This window comes from Athene cunicularia (genome assembly GCF_003259725.1).
Source record: "Athene cunicularia isolate RWA chromosome Z unlocalized genomic scaffold, athCun1 chrZ_part1, whole genome shotgun sequence".
NCBI classification, from domain to species: Eukaryota; Metazoa; Chordata; class Aves; order Strigiformes; family Strigidae; genus Athene; species Athene cunicularia.
In genome coordinates this window covers 1879395-1895837 of record NW_020799142.1, presented here as the reverse complement: position 1 = coordinate 1895837, position 16443 = coordinate 1879395, and the positions used below count along the sequence as shown (strand labels likewise).

The 16443-nt window shown below is 42.6% G+C and overlaps 1 protein-coding gene across 1 annotated transcript in view; it reads left to right on the top strand.

Moving 5' to 3' along the window:
* The first annotated feature begins 455 nt into the window (after positions 1 to 455).
* Positions 456 to 16443, top strand: part of FBXL17 (F-box and leucine rich repeat protein 17) — a 289349-nt gene continuing 273361 nt past the window's right edge. The window contains exons 1-3 of the mRNA XM_026865755.1: positions 456 to 689; positions 11753 to 12010; positions 12784 to 12915. Of these exons, the coding sequence (XP_026721556.1) occupies positions 456 to 689; positions 11753 to 12010; positions 12784 to 12915 (624 nt within the window). The remainder of the gene's footprint in view (positions 690 to 11752; positions 12011 to 12783; positions 12916 to 16443) is intronic.

Sequence of the window (16443 nt, the reverse complement as noted above, 5' to 3'; positions counted from 1 at the left end):
TATAAAGTTAGAGTTTATTCTTTCTTTGTAGGCTGCTACAGTGCTCAAAACGTCAGGGTATAAAATGATGATTCTGTGCTTAGGTTCCTTGTATGACGCTGATTTGCTCTGCTGATCTGCTCCACCATCCCATGCCCCCTTCCCACAAGACTGATGTTTTGGTACCTTTATGACTTTTCAGTTCAGTTAAGAAATGAAGGGTTTTTCTATCTAAATCAGAATGGAAATGAAAACACCTTTTAAATGGCTTGCAGATGACTAATACTTGTAATTCTTGGGTGTGCCATCTCAGAAGCACATTTGAAATTTGGTCTAAGAAATGAGTACTTAAGTAGGATATATTCTGTTGTTAGTTGCGCTAATGTGAGTTATTGTGAACTGTTGTGGGATGTAGGTTTTTTGTTATTGTCCTTGACTAATGCAGTTGGGGGCAAGTTCTAGAACTGAGTGTTGCAATGCATGCTAATGTATTTCTGTCTTTTACAAGACAGATTACTAATGAATTATTTCTGTCTCTAAAATATGATTGCTTCTGGCAAATAATATTTTCTTCCCTTTCTTTACAGATATTTTCCAATTTATCTCTGAATGAGCGTTGCCTTTCAGCGTCATTAGTCTGTAAATATTGGCGTGACCTCTGTTTAGATTTTCAGTTTTGGAAGCAACTGGATCTCAGTAGTCGTCAACAGGTATGAAGGTATCATTGTGGAAAAACTATGTTTTGATGACTCAGAATTTGTTCTCAGAACTTGTACTCTTGAGCAAAGGTAAAGAAAAGAAACCCATAAAATCATGATGTCTGTGTTTTCAGGGATTTTGCTACAAGAGGCTAGAAATCTTTGGACTCTTAGATTAACTACTTTAAGTGTAGCTTCTTTTCACTGCGATCAGTTATTAAAGACTGTGAGGAGAAGTGCTGTTTGAAATGGATTGTGGGTTACCTGTCTCAGGTCTGCATCAGGTAGTATTATTTCCATTCATAAGAACTATCAGATCTCATATTATTTGAAAGATGTATCTGAGCATTTCTGAGTGTTCTGTTGCTTGTTCTGTTTATTTTAACAAATTTTCTTTAATTTTTCTTCAACTGATGTCACTCCTACTAATTAGAAGTCCTACAATTTTAATATTTTTGGGATTAATGGATTTAATTTAGTGAGATACTTACAGAGTCCAGCCTTAAGATTGTTCAGGATGACTTTCCTCCTTGAAATATTTTTTAAGGATGCCTGTGTTGTGTGGCCATCCTCTTTAGGTTTCTTGTTACTTGCAGAGGTTTATAAAACCATTTCTTGAGAGTTTCATGAAAAGTTAGGGTTCAGGGGGACAACCATGGGAGAGTCCCCTGTCAGGGTTTGAGTCCAGCTGGCAGCCAGCCACCACACGACGACTTACTCACTCTCCCGTGCCTGGGGGATAGGTTATAGAATTAGAGGGGTGAAGGGGGATTTGTAGGTTTAGATAAAAAGAGTTTAGTAGTTGAAATAAACTAATAATATCAGTAATGGAAAGTACAAACGGGTAATGCACAATGTGGTTGCTCACCACCTGCTGGCTGATACCCAGCCTGTTCTGGGCTGGTGATCCTGTAAAAGCCATGACCCCAAAGACACAATTGCAGAAGCGAGAGAGAATCCCCAGCTTCCCAGCTGACATTCCTCTGTATACTGACCATGATGCTACATGATACAGAATATTCCATTGGCCAATTCAGGTCCGGTGCTCTGGCTCTGTATCCTCCCAGCTTCTTGTACACCTATACATGGGCAGGACATGGAGAGTCGGAAAGTCACTGATCTCCTAGAAACAACTGAAAACATCAGTGTATTATCTACATTCTTCTCATACCAAATCCCTTACTGATTTGGAACATAGCACTATTCTAGCTACTAAGAAGTAAAATTAACCATGCCAGCTAAAATCAGGACAGTCCCATTTAAAGAAGCAGCAATATGAGCTCATCTATGCTGGACATGAAGAATGTATGTGTGATACTGTTTTTTAGACCATCAGTTCGTAAGAGAGCATGCAAGTTCTCTTGTTCTGTGTTACTAGTTAACATATTTCTGAACCACTATAGAAAAGTTATATTGCAGATTGTCTGATGTTTCTCAAGTGATTCCAAAGCACACTCAGACCAGAGGTCCATCTTTTTGCTCTGTAGGTACTATGTGTCAAATAAGTCTTTCTTCACTGTCTTGAAATGTAGCCTTATTTCTACAACAAAGGTTTTTAATGGGTTTATCTGTTAGGTATTTTGGATTCTCACTAAAGCTTATCAGTTGTGACATTGGTCTTAAGAAACCTATCAACGATTTTTTTTGTTGAGTTCCTAAACCAATATTAAGCACAAATGTTATACTTCTCTCTCTGTATGGATGGATTGGTGGGTTTGTGTTTTTTGATTATTGTTAGGGTTGTTTTTTTGTGGGACGGGGGGTGTACTGGTTTAGGCCCTGCCGTGACTGGAGACCATGTTGCCGTTGTCCCTCCCCCACCCTTGGACCGAGTAGGGCACAAACCCCAGGGTTGAAATAAGGACAAATTTAATACAACAGTGTAATAAATAACAACCTGAACAACAACAGTAACAACAATAAACAGTAATAACAGTGACCAAGACAAAAGATATACAGAGAAATACTGCAATGGACACAACCAGCCCGCGTCTGCTTTCCCATGACCAGAGCCACAAAGGAAAAATCTTCCTGCGCTGCTGTGCTGGACCTGACGTCAGCATGGTATGAATAACTCAACTGGAGATTCCTTCCCCCTCCCTGCTGGGGAAACTTAACCCTATCCTAGCTGAACCAGGATATAATCCACCCCTTTATTCTATATCATCTGCGTCATGTCCGGCTGCCATTTAGCAGTTAACAATAACACAACAACAATTTAAGAAGGCACAGCATAATTCATAGCATGTTCCCACCCAGAATCAAGTCCCCCTATGGTACACATCGGACCTCTCCATTGTCCTGCATCACCCACCAGGTACACCCAGGACCTTCAGCAAAAGCAATCCTGTGCATGGGTTTGCCTTTACCTTTGCTTGGCGCAGGACTAAACCAGACACTTTTTCCCAACACATTCTTCATGCGCACCACAGGGACTTTATCCCCATCTACAGCATGTGGAAGTTTTGACTGAGCCGGGCCAGCTTGATTGGCAGATCCTCTTGTGTTGACTTGCCAGGTGGCCTTTCCTACATACACATCCTAGTTTTTGAAGGTCCCATCTCCCAATGCTTTCAATGTGGTTTTTAACAGTCCATTGTAGCGCTGGATCTTCCCAGAGGCTGGTGCGTAATAGGGGATATGGTAGACCCACTCGATGCCGTGTTCTTCTGCCCAGGCATTTATGACGTTGTTTTGGAAGTGGGTCCGTTGTCTGACTCGGTTCTCTCTGGGGTGCCGTGTCGCCACAGGACATGGGTTTCAGGACCACCAGGATGGTGTTCTGGGCAGTGGCGTGGGGCGCTGGGTAAGTTTCCAGCCATCCAGTGGTTACTTCCACCGTTGTGAGCACGTGGTGCTTCCTGTGGCGGGTCTGTGGCAGTGTGATATAGTCGATCTGCCAGACCTCTCCATATCTATATTTCAGTCATCTCTCTCCATTTCGCTGGGGCTTCACCCGCTTGGCATGTTTGATTGCAGCACACGTCTCACATCTGTGGATGTTCTCTGCAGTGGTGTCAGTAGTAAGGTCCACCCCTCGACCTCGAGCCCACCTGTATGTTGCATCTCTACCTTGGTGGCCCGAGGTCTCATTGGCCCACCGGGCTATGAACAGTTCACCTTTGCGCTGCCAGTCCAAGTCCACCTGAGCCACTCTAATCTTAGCAGTTTGGTCTGCCTGCTGGTTGTGTCGTTCATCAGTGGCCCAACTCTTAGGTACATGGGCATCCACATGGCGCACCTTCACAGCGAGGTTTTCCATATGGGCTGCAATATCCTGCCACACCTCAGGAGCCAGATGGTTTTATCCTTATGTTGCCAGTTGCTTTGTGTCTGTTGCTGCAACCATTTCTACAGGGTATTTGCCACCACCCACGAGTTGTTGTAGAGGTAGAGCCTCGGCCACTTTTCCCACTCAGCAATATCCAAAGCAAGCTGGATGGTTTTCACCTCTGTGAACTGGCTCGATTCACCCTGTCCCTCAGCAGCTTCAGTGACCCATCGTGTGGGACTCTGTACAGCAGCCTTCCATCGTCAATGTTTACCCACAATACGACAAGACCCATCAGTGAACAGGGCATATGGCTTCTCCCCATCCAGCAGCTCGTTATATGGTGGGGCCTCCTTAGCACGTGTCACCCCCTGTTCTGATGACATCCCGGAATCTTTGCTCTCCGACCAATTCGTGATTACCTCTAATATCCCTGGGTGGCTGGGACTCCCTGTTTGAGCCCGTTGTGTTATCAACGCAACCCATTTACTCCACGTGGCATCTGTTGCATGATGCGTGGAGGAGGCCTTTCCTTTGAACATCCACCCCAGCACCGGCAGTCGGGGTGCCAGGAGGAGCTGTGTTTCAGTGCCGACCACTTCTGAGGCAGCCCGAACTCCTTCGTACGCTGCCAGTATCTCCTTCTCAGTTGGTGTGTAATTAGCTTCAGAGTCTTTGTATCCCGGGGTCCAAAAGCCTAGAGGTTGGCCTCAGGTTTCCCCAAGAGCTCTCTGCCAGAGGCTTCAGGTAGGGCTATTCTCCCTGGCTGCGGTGTAGAGCATGTTCTTAACCTTCTGCCCTCCCTGGACTGGCCTGAGGGCTACTGCCCAGGCAATCTGCTTAATTTTTTCACAGGATTATTGTTGCTCAAGGCCCCATTCAAAATCGTTCTTACAGGTTATGTGGTAAAGAGGGCTCAAAATCAGGCTGCAGTTCGGGATGTGCATCCTCCAGAACCCCACAGCACCCAGGAAAGACTGAGTCTCCTTTTTAGAGGTTGGTGCGACCATGGCTGTTATCTTTATCACCTCCATTGGGCTATGGTGACGCCCATCTTGCCATTTTATTCCTAGGAATTGAATTGCCCTTGCAGGCCCCTGTGCAAGGTTTAATGCTTGCTGGGATGAGAGAGCATGTTGCCGTTGCCCCTCCCCCACCCGCGCCAGTCGGGTTGGAAGGTGATAGAACAATCTGAATAACAACAGTATCAATGGTCACAACAATAAACAGCAATAACAGTGAACAAGACAAAAGATATACAGAGAAATACCGCTAAATGATCAAGGAGCCAACCTGCCACGTGTATGGCAAAAACCAAAACCATAAGTGAAAGTAAAAAGGCTCCGCCCCTGGACCTGATGTCAGCATGGTATGAATAACCCGGCTGGAGATCCCTTCCCCCTCTCTCTCTGCTGGGGAAAACTTTATCCTGGCTGAACCGGGACAGCCCCTTAACTTTCTTTTGCTTAATGGCAAAGCCAGCCTTCAGGAGAATTTCAATTGTCTTCTTCCCTTTCTCAAAGACTTCCTTGGCTGTGTTCCCCCATACAATGATGTCATCAATGTACTGCAGGTGTTCTGGAGCCCCACCTTTCTCCAGTGCAGTATGGACCAGTCCATGGCAAATGGTGGAGCTGTGGTTCCACCCCTGGGGCAATCGATTCCAGGTGTACTGGATGCCTCTCCAAGGGAACACAAACTGTGGCCTGCACTCTGGCGCTATCGGAACGGAGAAAAACACGTTAGCAGTCTATCATGGCGTACCACTTGGCTGCCTTTGACTCCAGTTCATACTGAAGCTCTAGCATGTCCGGCACTGCAGCACTCATTGCTGGCGTAACTTCATTCAGGCCACGGTAGTCCACAGTTAGCCTCCATTTGCCATTAGGCTTTCTCACTGGCCATATAGGGCTGTTGAAGGGGGAGTGAGTTTTGCTGATCACCTTCTGGCTTTCTAGTTGACAGATCAGCTGATGGATGGGGATCAGGGAATCTTGGTTGGTGTGGTACTGCCGCCTGTGCACCATCCTGGTAGCAATCGGCACTCGCTGCTCCTCGACGTTAAGCCGCCCCACCACTGAGGGATCCTCTGAGAGGCCGGGTAAGATGGACAACTGTTCAACCTCCTCCAGGGCAGCTACACCAAAAGCCTACCGGTACCCTTTTGGGCCTTTGAAGTACCCTCTCCTGAGATAGTCTATGCCCAGGATGCACAGGGCATCTGGGCCAGTCACAATGGGGTGCTTAATGCCAGTCCTTCCCAGTCAGGCTCACTTCAGCTTCCAGTAGGGTCAGCTGTTGGGATCCCCCTGTCACTCCGAAGATGCAGATGGATTCAACCCCACTGTAGCTTGATGGCATCAGGGTGCACTGTGCGCCAGTGTCCACCAGAGCCTGATATTCTTGTGGGTCTGATGTGCCAGGCCATCGGATCCACACTGTCCAGTAAATCCGATTATCCCTTTCCTCCACCTGGCTGGAGGCAGGTCCCCTCTAATCCTGCTCAGCATCACTCACTTCTTGGTAGAATGATTTACTGGTCCCCTCAAGAGGGTCAGACATAACGTTGGCTGTTCTGTCTGGAGAATTTCTGACTGAACACTGGAGCTGCACTCTTCTTGGAGGACTCCCCTTTTGTGCTGGTCTTCCCTTTCAGCTGCTCTACTCGTGCAGCTAGGGCGGCAGTGGGCTGTCCATCCCATCTCCTCATGTTTTCTCCATGGTCGTGGAGGAAAAACCACAGGGTGCCTCGTGGTGTGTGCCTTCTGCTGCCTTTCTCTTGGGTGGGGAAACGTTTACTTCTAAGGCTGAGACATTAGCCCATTCAGGTGAAATATAGGACATGTCCTGTTCCACTTTCTGGATCCTCTGAGACAGTTCCTCCACAGCTGAGACCCAGGAATGTTGAGAGGAAGGGAGATTTCCCTCCTATTTCCAGAGCTTGCCAACCACTCCATCCACTGTTAGAGTGTGGGTGTCTGTCCATCAGGACGGTATTGCCAATACTTTTGCGTGTGCTTCTGGTGCACTCTTTGGGAACTTCTGCCACATCAGGTGTGTGCAAGGAGCCTGATCTGGGTCCATGGGTGACTGCTCATCATTCAGATCAGCGTAGATCGTTTCAAACACAGCCAGTTCCCTGAGGTTCTGGATGCCTTTCTCAATGTTGGTCCATTTACTTAGCTGACATAGGATATCATCCTTATAGGGGTGCTTCTCCCTTACACTGAACAGGAGTCTCTTCCAAAGGCTGAGGGTTTGAGTCTGTTTCCCTATTTCCCTATCAATACCAGCCTCCTTGGCCAAAGATCCCAGCTGCTTGGCCTTTCTCCCCTCCTCTCAAAAGCACTGGCTCCATTGTCCCAGCATCGGAGCAGCCAGGTGCAAATCTGCTTGCCTCCCAGGTCGCTGAAATCTCTCTGCATATCTTTCAGCTTAGTTGGGGATAGAGATCGGATGATCACCACTGGCCCTTCCTCCTGTTCCTGTGCTGGGCCTGACTCAGCCCCATCTTTCACTTTGCGAACTGACTTTCTGGTGTATTTGGTTTTCTGTATCAGGGCGACTGATACCGGCACTGGCTGTCTCTCTGGCTTAGCTTCTGTGCTGGTGGAAGTGACTGAAACTGGTTCTGCCTGTTCCCCCAGCCCAGCTGCTGTACCAGTATGTTCACTCTCAGGTTCTGTAGCCTTTTCTCCCCCTTGAGGGCAGTGGGTGTTATTAAATAGGACATGGTAGGCATGGGCAAGTCCCCAACACATTGGAGCAATTTGTGTCTCCTGGGTTTTGCCAACTTGGTAAGTCGCCCTTTCTAAGCACTCCATCAGCTTTTCACAGCTATTCATTTGTTCGGGAGTGAAATTCCAAAGCCTTGGAGGTGCCCACCGACTCAGGCCTTTGCCCATATTTTCCCACACCCCTTGCCACTCACTATTATCTCACCTCAGGGCAGGTTTCCGGGCACTGCTATTGTTGGAGAAGTGCCGCATGGCCAAAACCAAAATCAGGCAGATACTCTGAAATCATTGTGCCACAATCACACTGTCCTGCAGGCTCCAAGGATAGTTGAAACTCCCCAAAACCGAGAGGATCTCTTCCCCTGGCTCACCCATAGAGGGTGTGAGACCCCTAACAAAAGCCCAGGCAGCAAACAGGCACCGGCCCGCACACACATAGAGCGATACAAACATATTATAAGCAGTCAGTAGCCCGTATAACACCATAAGACCCTTTATATATTTTCCACTGATACCAAACACCAGCACTGGGATCATATACTGGATATAAGGAATAATCCAGCCCCAACTTGCAAGCAAGTGGGCCAGCATTGCAAACATTATTACATAGTAGACGTACAAACAGAAAAATTACATCTAACAGATGGCTCCAACGCACTCTGGTCAGGGTCTGTCCCTTTTTGATTCTTATTTCAACCCAATTCGTGCCCCATGTTGGTCCGTCAAAAAAGGCTGTGGTGGTTTAAGCTGTGCCGGGACAGGAGACCACGTTATCCTTTGCCCCTCCCGCACCCTTAGCCAGTCAGGCAGGAAGTGAGGATTTAAACTCCGGTTTAAATTAAGAAGAAATTTAATACAACAGTGTGATAAACAATCTGAACAACAACAGTAGCAATGATAGCAACAATAAACAGTAATAACAGTAAACAAGACAAAATATGTACAGAGAAATGCCGCAGATGGTTATGGAACAAGCCCGCCGTGTGCTCCCCACCACCAAAGCCACCAAGGAAAAAGTTCTTGCACTCCAACCTGATGTCAGCATGGTATGAATAACCCAGTTGGAGATCCCTTCCCCCTTCTCTGCTGGGGAAACTTAACCCTATCCTAGCTGAACCAGGACAGGCCCAATCTGTATCTATGGGTGACTGCTCATCATTCAGATCACCGTAGATTATCTCAAACACAGCCAGTTCCCTGAGGTTCTGGATGCCTTTCTCAATGTTGGTCTATTTGCTCAGCTGACAAAGTATATCATCCTCGTAGGGGTACCTCTCCCTTACACTGAGCAGGAGTCGCTTCCAAAGGCTGAGGGTTCGAGTCTGTTCCTCTATTTCCCTATCAATATCAGCCTCCTTGGCCAAAGATCCCAGCTGCTTGGCCTCTCTCCCCTCCATTTCAAAAGCACTGGCTCCGTTGTCCCAGCATCGGAGCAGCCAGGTGCTTATATGCTCGCCTCCCAGGTGGCCGAAATCTCTCTGCATATCTTGCAGCTTAGTCGGGGATAGAGATCAGACAATCACCACTGGCCCTTCCTCCTGTTCCTGTGCTGGGCCTGGCTTATCCCCATCCCCCACTTTGCGAGCTGACTTTCTGGTATATTTTGTTTTCTGTATCGGGGTAACTGATATCGGCACTGACTGTCTCTCTGGCTCAGCTGCTGTGCTGGTGGAGGCGACTGATACTGACACTTCCTGTCTCCCCAGCCCAGCTGCTGTACCAGTATGTTCACTCTCAGATCCTGCAGCTCTTTCTCCCCCTTGAGGGCAGTGAGTAGTATTCAAAAGTTCATGGTAGGCATGGGTAAGTCCCCAACACATTGCAGCGAGTTGTATCTCCTGGGTTTTGCCATATCGGTAACACATCTTTTCTAAACGCTTTGCCAGTTTATCAGGGCTCTGCATTTGTTCAGGAGTGAAATTCCTAAGCATTGGAGGCAACCACTGACCCAGGCCTTTGCCCATGTTTTCCCACACCCCTTGCCACTCACTATTATCTCACCTCAGGGCACGTTTCCGGGCACTGCTGTTGTTGGAGAAGTGCCGCATGGCCCAAAACAAGATCAGGCAGACATCCGGAAAGCATTGTGCCACAATCACACTGGCCTGCAGGCTCTATGGATAATTGAAACTCTAAAAACCCTAGAGGATCTCTTTCCCTGGCTCACCCATAGAGGGTGTGAGAACCCTAACAAAAGCCCAGGCAGCAAAGCAGTACTGGCCCACCCCCACCACAGTGATACAAAGTCAACATAAGCATTCAATAGCCCGTATAACAACATGAGACCCTTTATACATTTTCCACCGATAACAAATGCCACCACAGGGATCATACACAGGATATAAGGAATAATTCAGGCCCACCACGCAAGCAAGTGGGCCAGCGTTGCAAACAATACAAATACAAACAGAAAAAATTGCACCCTACAGATGGCTCCAACACACTCTGGTCAGGGTCTGTCCCTTTTTGAACCTTATTTCAACTCTCTTGTGCCCCATGTTGGGCGCCAAAGAAGGTTGTGGTGGGTTAGACCCTGCCAGGACTGGAGACCATGTTGCCGTTGTCCCTCCCCCAAATTTAGACTGTGTAGGGTACAAGCCCCAGGGTTGAAATAAGGAGAAATTTAATAAAACAGTGAAATAATCTGAACAACAACAATAGCAATAATAACAACAACAATAAATAGTAATAACAGTAAACAAGTGAAAAGATATACAGAGAAATACCGCAGTGAACGCAGCCAGCCCGAGTGTGTGCTTCCCGCGACCAAAGCCACAAAGGAAAGCTGCTCGTGCCGCCGCACCAGGCCTGCCGTCAGCATGGTATGAATAACCCGGCTGGAGATCCCTTCCCCCTTCTCTGCTGGGGAAACTTAACCCTATCCTAGCTGAACCAGGAGAGGGGGTGTTTCTTTAGGTATTGTTTTGGGTGTGGGTTGTTTTTTTTAAAAAAATTTGTCATGTTTTCTAGCTAATACCTGGTTAAATAGCAATAAAAAATATTAGACTTGCTATTAATGTAAGGCAGATATAATGCAGCAAAGAAAATGTTTTGTTTCTCAAATGTGTAAGAGAAGAACAAAAACAGATTCATGTTGTTTTCTTGCCCTCTACAGGCTTAAAGCTAAATTTCTTCTATGCTAAGTTGTAGATAAGCATTCCTGAACAGTTCTGTTAGAAAGGCTTTTGTCATATGTCACCTCAGGTTTTTTGATACTAAACTGTTCAAGTAAGGGTGTTCTATGCACTGTCTTTCCTGCTTTGGTTTGTTTGTATTGTTTTAACTTATAATCTTGAGTATGAAGAATATTTTATATTTCTTACCTGCTTTATAGGACTGGCTTCTTTTAAAATTATTGGCATGTTAGCTAACTACAATGTGTACGGGTACAGAGTGGATAGGATCTTTTTTCTTTAAAGGAGCTCTGGGAAAATAGTGCATGTATTTGACTTAATGGTCTTTCAAATAGACTATACACTTAAAATATACAAGTGTTCAGTTTTAAAACAGAGCATTAACAGGAGGAAACTCATGGGGTTTTAATTAGCTTTTTTTCTGTTACGGTGTTCTTTCCTTTTTATCCCTTTCATTCACTGGTACGTTAGTTGACTGTTTTCTATTGTAAAGAAGCCCATTGTTATCTGCATCAGTGTAGTATTTGTCTTCCTGCACATGGTTCTGCATGATTATAAAAACCTAAGTAAATCCTGTTACATTTCAGAGACACATAAACCCTTTCTTTACCTCTCTGTAAATGCTTCCTTAGGTACATATGTAAAGTGCTGTTACAGAAGGGCAAGCAAATCCTTTTCTTTTAAAGGATGAAGTAATCTGCATCTAAAATATGATGAGGACCATTAACTGTTATTCTCTCCAAATGTTGGAGCAGAATTCTTTAAAAATTATTGTAAAACATTATAGCAGTGTGCACTTATCTTGGAAGACAAATCTTTTCATTCTCCCCATAGTTTATGGAGATGCATCTTACAAATAGTAGGTTTCGTGCTAATTAAATTAAAGATGTTTATGAAAAAAGTTAAATTTGAATATTTGGAATTTCTTTGCAGGTCACTGATGAGCTGTTGGAAAAGATAGCATCAAGAAGCCAGAATATTACTGAAATCAATATTTCTGATTGTCGCAATGTATCTGATACAGGAGTATGCATATTAGCAATTAAATGTCCTGGACTCCTGAGATATACTGCCTACAGGTGTAAACAGCTCTCTGACACCTCTATTATCGCAGTTGCATCTCAGTGTCCTCTTCTCCAGAAAGTGCATGTGGGCAATCAAGACAAACTCACTGATGAAGGTCTAAAGCAGGTAACCATCCCTTCCACAAATTTCTTCTCTAACTTTAGTATCTTTCAACCTCTTATCAAGTTCAAAAAGGGACATGGAAGAAGATACCCTCTTCTAGGATTTAATTAAAATCTCTTCCACTTTAAAATTGGTTTATGGACATATTTTCTTCGTGCAGTAAATGTTCTCTAGAGACCGCACATGCTTTTTTTTTTTTTTTTTTTTTTTCTATGTATCCAGGGATTAAGTGATCCATTTTATAATGAAAGCTCCAGTTTAACATCCTATACTTCATGTCTGGCTCATTGAGTTTTCCTGAGCTTAGTTGCTATTTGGAACCAGTGTTTAAATAACACTTTTTGCATCATGAAAGCCAAAGGTGACTGAGACCTTTATTTGTTAGGTATACAATAAGGTTTCATCAACTCTCTGCCATGTTAAAGGAGCATGTAGGGTGAGCTGTGAAGTAGTTACGTTAAAGCAAATATGTTGTCAGTGATTTAGCATACAGGCATTGTTAGCTACTTACTTATATGCCTAATAAATGAGTTCTTAGTGCTCCTCTTAGCTTTGTTTTGTTGATTGCAGTTAGAAACTTCATTTTGTCATGTATTTAATTATAATTTTTCTTGTTGGTGTATAATACAAAACCTGTAAAAAAATGTAATTTTTAAGGGGGGGACAGAGAAGCAGAAAGAAATCTTAACTCCTAAATCTCCAATTCAGTCAAATCTTGTTGTTTTTTTTTTTTTTCCTTTATTCTTAAATACTTGCTTTGATTTCATTAATTGCAGCTGGGTTCAAAATGCAGAGAATTGAAAGACATTCATTTTGGGCAATGTTACAAGATCTCAGATGAAGGAATGATCATTATAGCTAAAGGCTGTCTGAAGTTGCAAAGAATATACATGCAAGAAAACAAATTAGTAAGTACACATCATGATGTTTTTTTCTTCCACAGTGTTTTCATTGCCAAAGCTTTCTCTTGCTTGTTATATTTAAAACTTCCATCTGAATAGCGGCTTTTTTGGCAGTGAATTGCTTGAAAATGTTCTGTAGCTGTGTAAATTTGGGTTCTACATAGATAGTTCCAAAGACAACTTGAAGTACAAGTTAAGCTAATGCTCTTCCAGGTGCATATTAACTTTTGGTTTGGACATAACATTCCATGAGTAATTGTTTAGAAGATGCCTGATTTGTGTAGGAAGATGCTTAGTCTGTATGGAATGTTTCTTTTATTTATACCAGTACATTTTTCTACAGTAAAAAGTGCAAACTTATCAAAATTAAAAGATTTTTGGAGGTTGGGTTGATTACAAATAATACACTCTGATAATCTTCACTTGAAATATGTTACTTTTTCATCAGACTGCAGTAGAGTACTGTGCCTGTGCTAGTAGAAGGAAGTTGTTGAGGAGTAATAAAACTGTGTCCTGATTATAAGCAGTCTCTGAAATGGTGGTTTCTAATGTTGAAGGATGTTCTCTACTAAATGGTATAGTAGACCACTGTCATGAAATTTTTTTTTTCTTGCAAGTATTTAGAAAAATTTTTGGAAGGTGAGAAATAGGAGATAATGACCAAAACAGAGATCTCAGAACACTTCAAATGCAGAAAAAAGGGTTGTCCCCTCCTTCTGTATCAAAAAAAAATCTTGGGTACTGTCAAAATTAGTCCTTGTAGTATTAATTTTAATACATTAAAATCCTTCAATTAAAAAAAAATAAAAAAGTTTTGTGAGGCCTGGATGGAAAGCATACTCCTGCAAAAAATAACTGGAGAAAGTTAGGGAAATTAAAAGTATTACTTATCTGTGAATGAAAGATGAAATACTTGTGCATATTCAAGGTTTGCATATTTGTACATGAAAGATTACTTAATTGTACATAAAGATTATTGTATGTATAAATACCTACGTAAGTAATTGGAAAATATGTGGGTAAGGCGTTAATGTGGCTTTCCTTATAGATGAAGTCTTACACTCCTTGCCATTGAAGTTTTCACTTTGTAGTCTGAAATGTAACCTATGCAGTTGAAATTACAGTTGTTACCACTTAAAAGTTCTGTGCTTTTATTATCTCAAATGTCCTCCATGTTCTCACCTGAAATAAGACATAAGAAGTATCTTCTTGTTTTTATGGCGATCAGGAAGGATGTTCTTGCGCTTTATTTGGTTGCCTTTGTTACTGGAAATGTAACATTTTTTCATTGGAAATAAGACAAAAAATATGTATTTACTAGTGAATAGGTAACTTCTTTTAATTATTTAATAACTTCTGAAAATTTCTCAAATGGCTTATCAAAACTAACCATTTGCACAATTTTTGATCAATGTAGGATTTTTTAATGCTTAATTTTATTTAATCTTAATCTTAATTTTTCAGGAAAAAATAAACTTGCAGCAAACTTGATTTAGCTTTGTAAGTCCAAATGCAGCTCCTTAAATCTTGGTCTAGAAATGTAAACATGAAGTAAGTTATAAAGCTGTTATGAACTCCAGGGTGTTGAATCTTTAGAATAAAATAAAATTTGAATGATTCCGCTTGATGACAAAGCAACAGCTTTCCCCTTGCTAAGGGCAAGAGACTTTCAAATCTTGCTGGAAGTGTAATTTTGCGTGATGAATCAACACAGCCTGTAAAAAGTTCTCATGCAATTATAAAATTAAAAATTTCACCTTCCAAATAAAAAAAAAAAAAGGGAATTGAAAGGAATTGTTTAATACCACAGAGTTAGCTTAAAAGGGAGTAATGGTTGGTGGTAAATGATTATCCACTGTTTGATTTGTGAAATTCTCTGTGCTACTTCTTTGGTTTTAAAACTGCCTTTTAAAATAAAACCACTATTTGCTGTGGCACATCTTACTTCTACTCTTCTGGTGAAGGTGGTTTGGGGAAATATGTATGTGTGTTTTCAAGATAAGTAAGTATTCATTCCCTGAAGTTACAATATTCTGTGGCAAGAAAAGTGTTCTTGACACACAAGGTCTTGGTTCTGTATTTGTAGTTCATAGATTGCCAGTCTGCTATAGGAAGAAGATCCTTTTCCCCCTCTGCCCCACCTTCTTAAACAGCTTCTGTAGCTTCTGTGTAAATACTGTAAATCAGGTCTGTTTGTTTTGTATCTTCTTGTGTTATTCTTTTTCAGAGTTACTCAAAATCATGTGACTATTACAGGCAATTTCTATTAATTTCAAAATGTGTAGTCTGTTATAGGTGGTGCATGATCACTGGGTTTTCCTGTACACTTGTCTCAGACTAATGGATCTTATATTTCAAAAATACATTTGTACAGAGGCAACCAGTAGCTAAATAATGCCTTTGTGAGTGGTACTGTACAGTGAAATGTGGATCAGGCAATGCAGTTCAGTTTCTTCATCTGTTGCTAAGTAACTCCATTATCAGACTACTGAGCAGAAACAGAGGAAGAAGAATTTATATTCTGATTGTTTAATACACTAGGCATTTCACAGAAAAACAGACCCTTCCTTTCTTTGAAATGCTGATTATGTAATGGTAATAAGTAAAAACTGCAAATAAGAATGGGTACAAAGGAAGGAAACAGGAGGAAAAAGTTAATATCACAAGGCTAGCTTAACAACACAAGGTTGTTGCTTGCATAACTCTGTATGATTTATGTCTCCTCTTTTCTGTGAATGGAAGTGTAATTTTATGCAGATCCTCTTTTCTGAAGCATACTGGCCAAACTGGGAACCTAGTGAAAGAAAAAAAATAAAATTGCAGGAGTTATGAAATGTGCCAGTATGTTGAGTTGTTTTTCCTTATCTGTCCCTAAAGCAGTCTGATACAATCAGTCTCACAGAAATTCAGTGTAAATGGAGGAGGAGATTGTGGCTCTGTCTAGACAAAACTAGGAAATTTCCTACCTTTTTTGGTCGAATTTAGTCGGACTTCTTATTTTATGGTCATAGCTAGAATTAAATGCTAAAACTTTCATGTTTGCGTCATATGAACGATTAATGTCAATGAAGCAGGTGGAAAATGAATTGGTTAATTTCACTGTTAACTTCCTGCCAACCCCTTTTTTTTTTCCTTCTACCCCAGATAGACAGTACATAGCTTCATCTGCAAAATCAGAGAACTGCTCCATGCTAACTCACTGAGACATGGTGGGGCTGTACTTAAATAGAATTGTCAAGGAAAATTAATACTTTGCATTGCAGCCTTCCCTAGAAGAATAGAGACTTAAGAGATTTTAAAGGTTTTGCAATTTGTTTGTAGAGAAATGCAGAACAGGTTTGTGACTACAGTGTACTCAAAGGGAAGGATTGCCCCCAGAAGCAATTCTGTATGAGCAGTGCATAAAGTCTCCATTTTCTCATGATGAATATAGTTGATCCAGATTTGGGAGCTCATTTTAGAACTGGGAAAAACCATCTCCACTTAACTATGTTGATTTTACACACTAATTGACTTTTTCACTGTCTTTTCTTA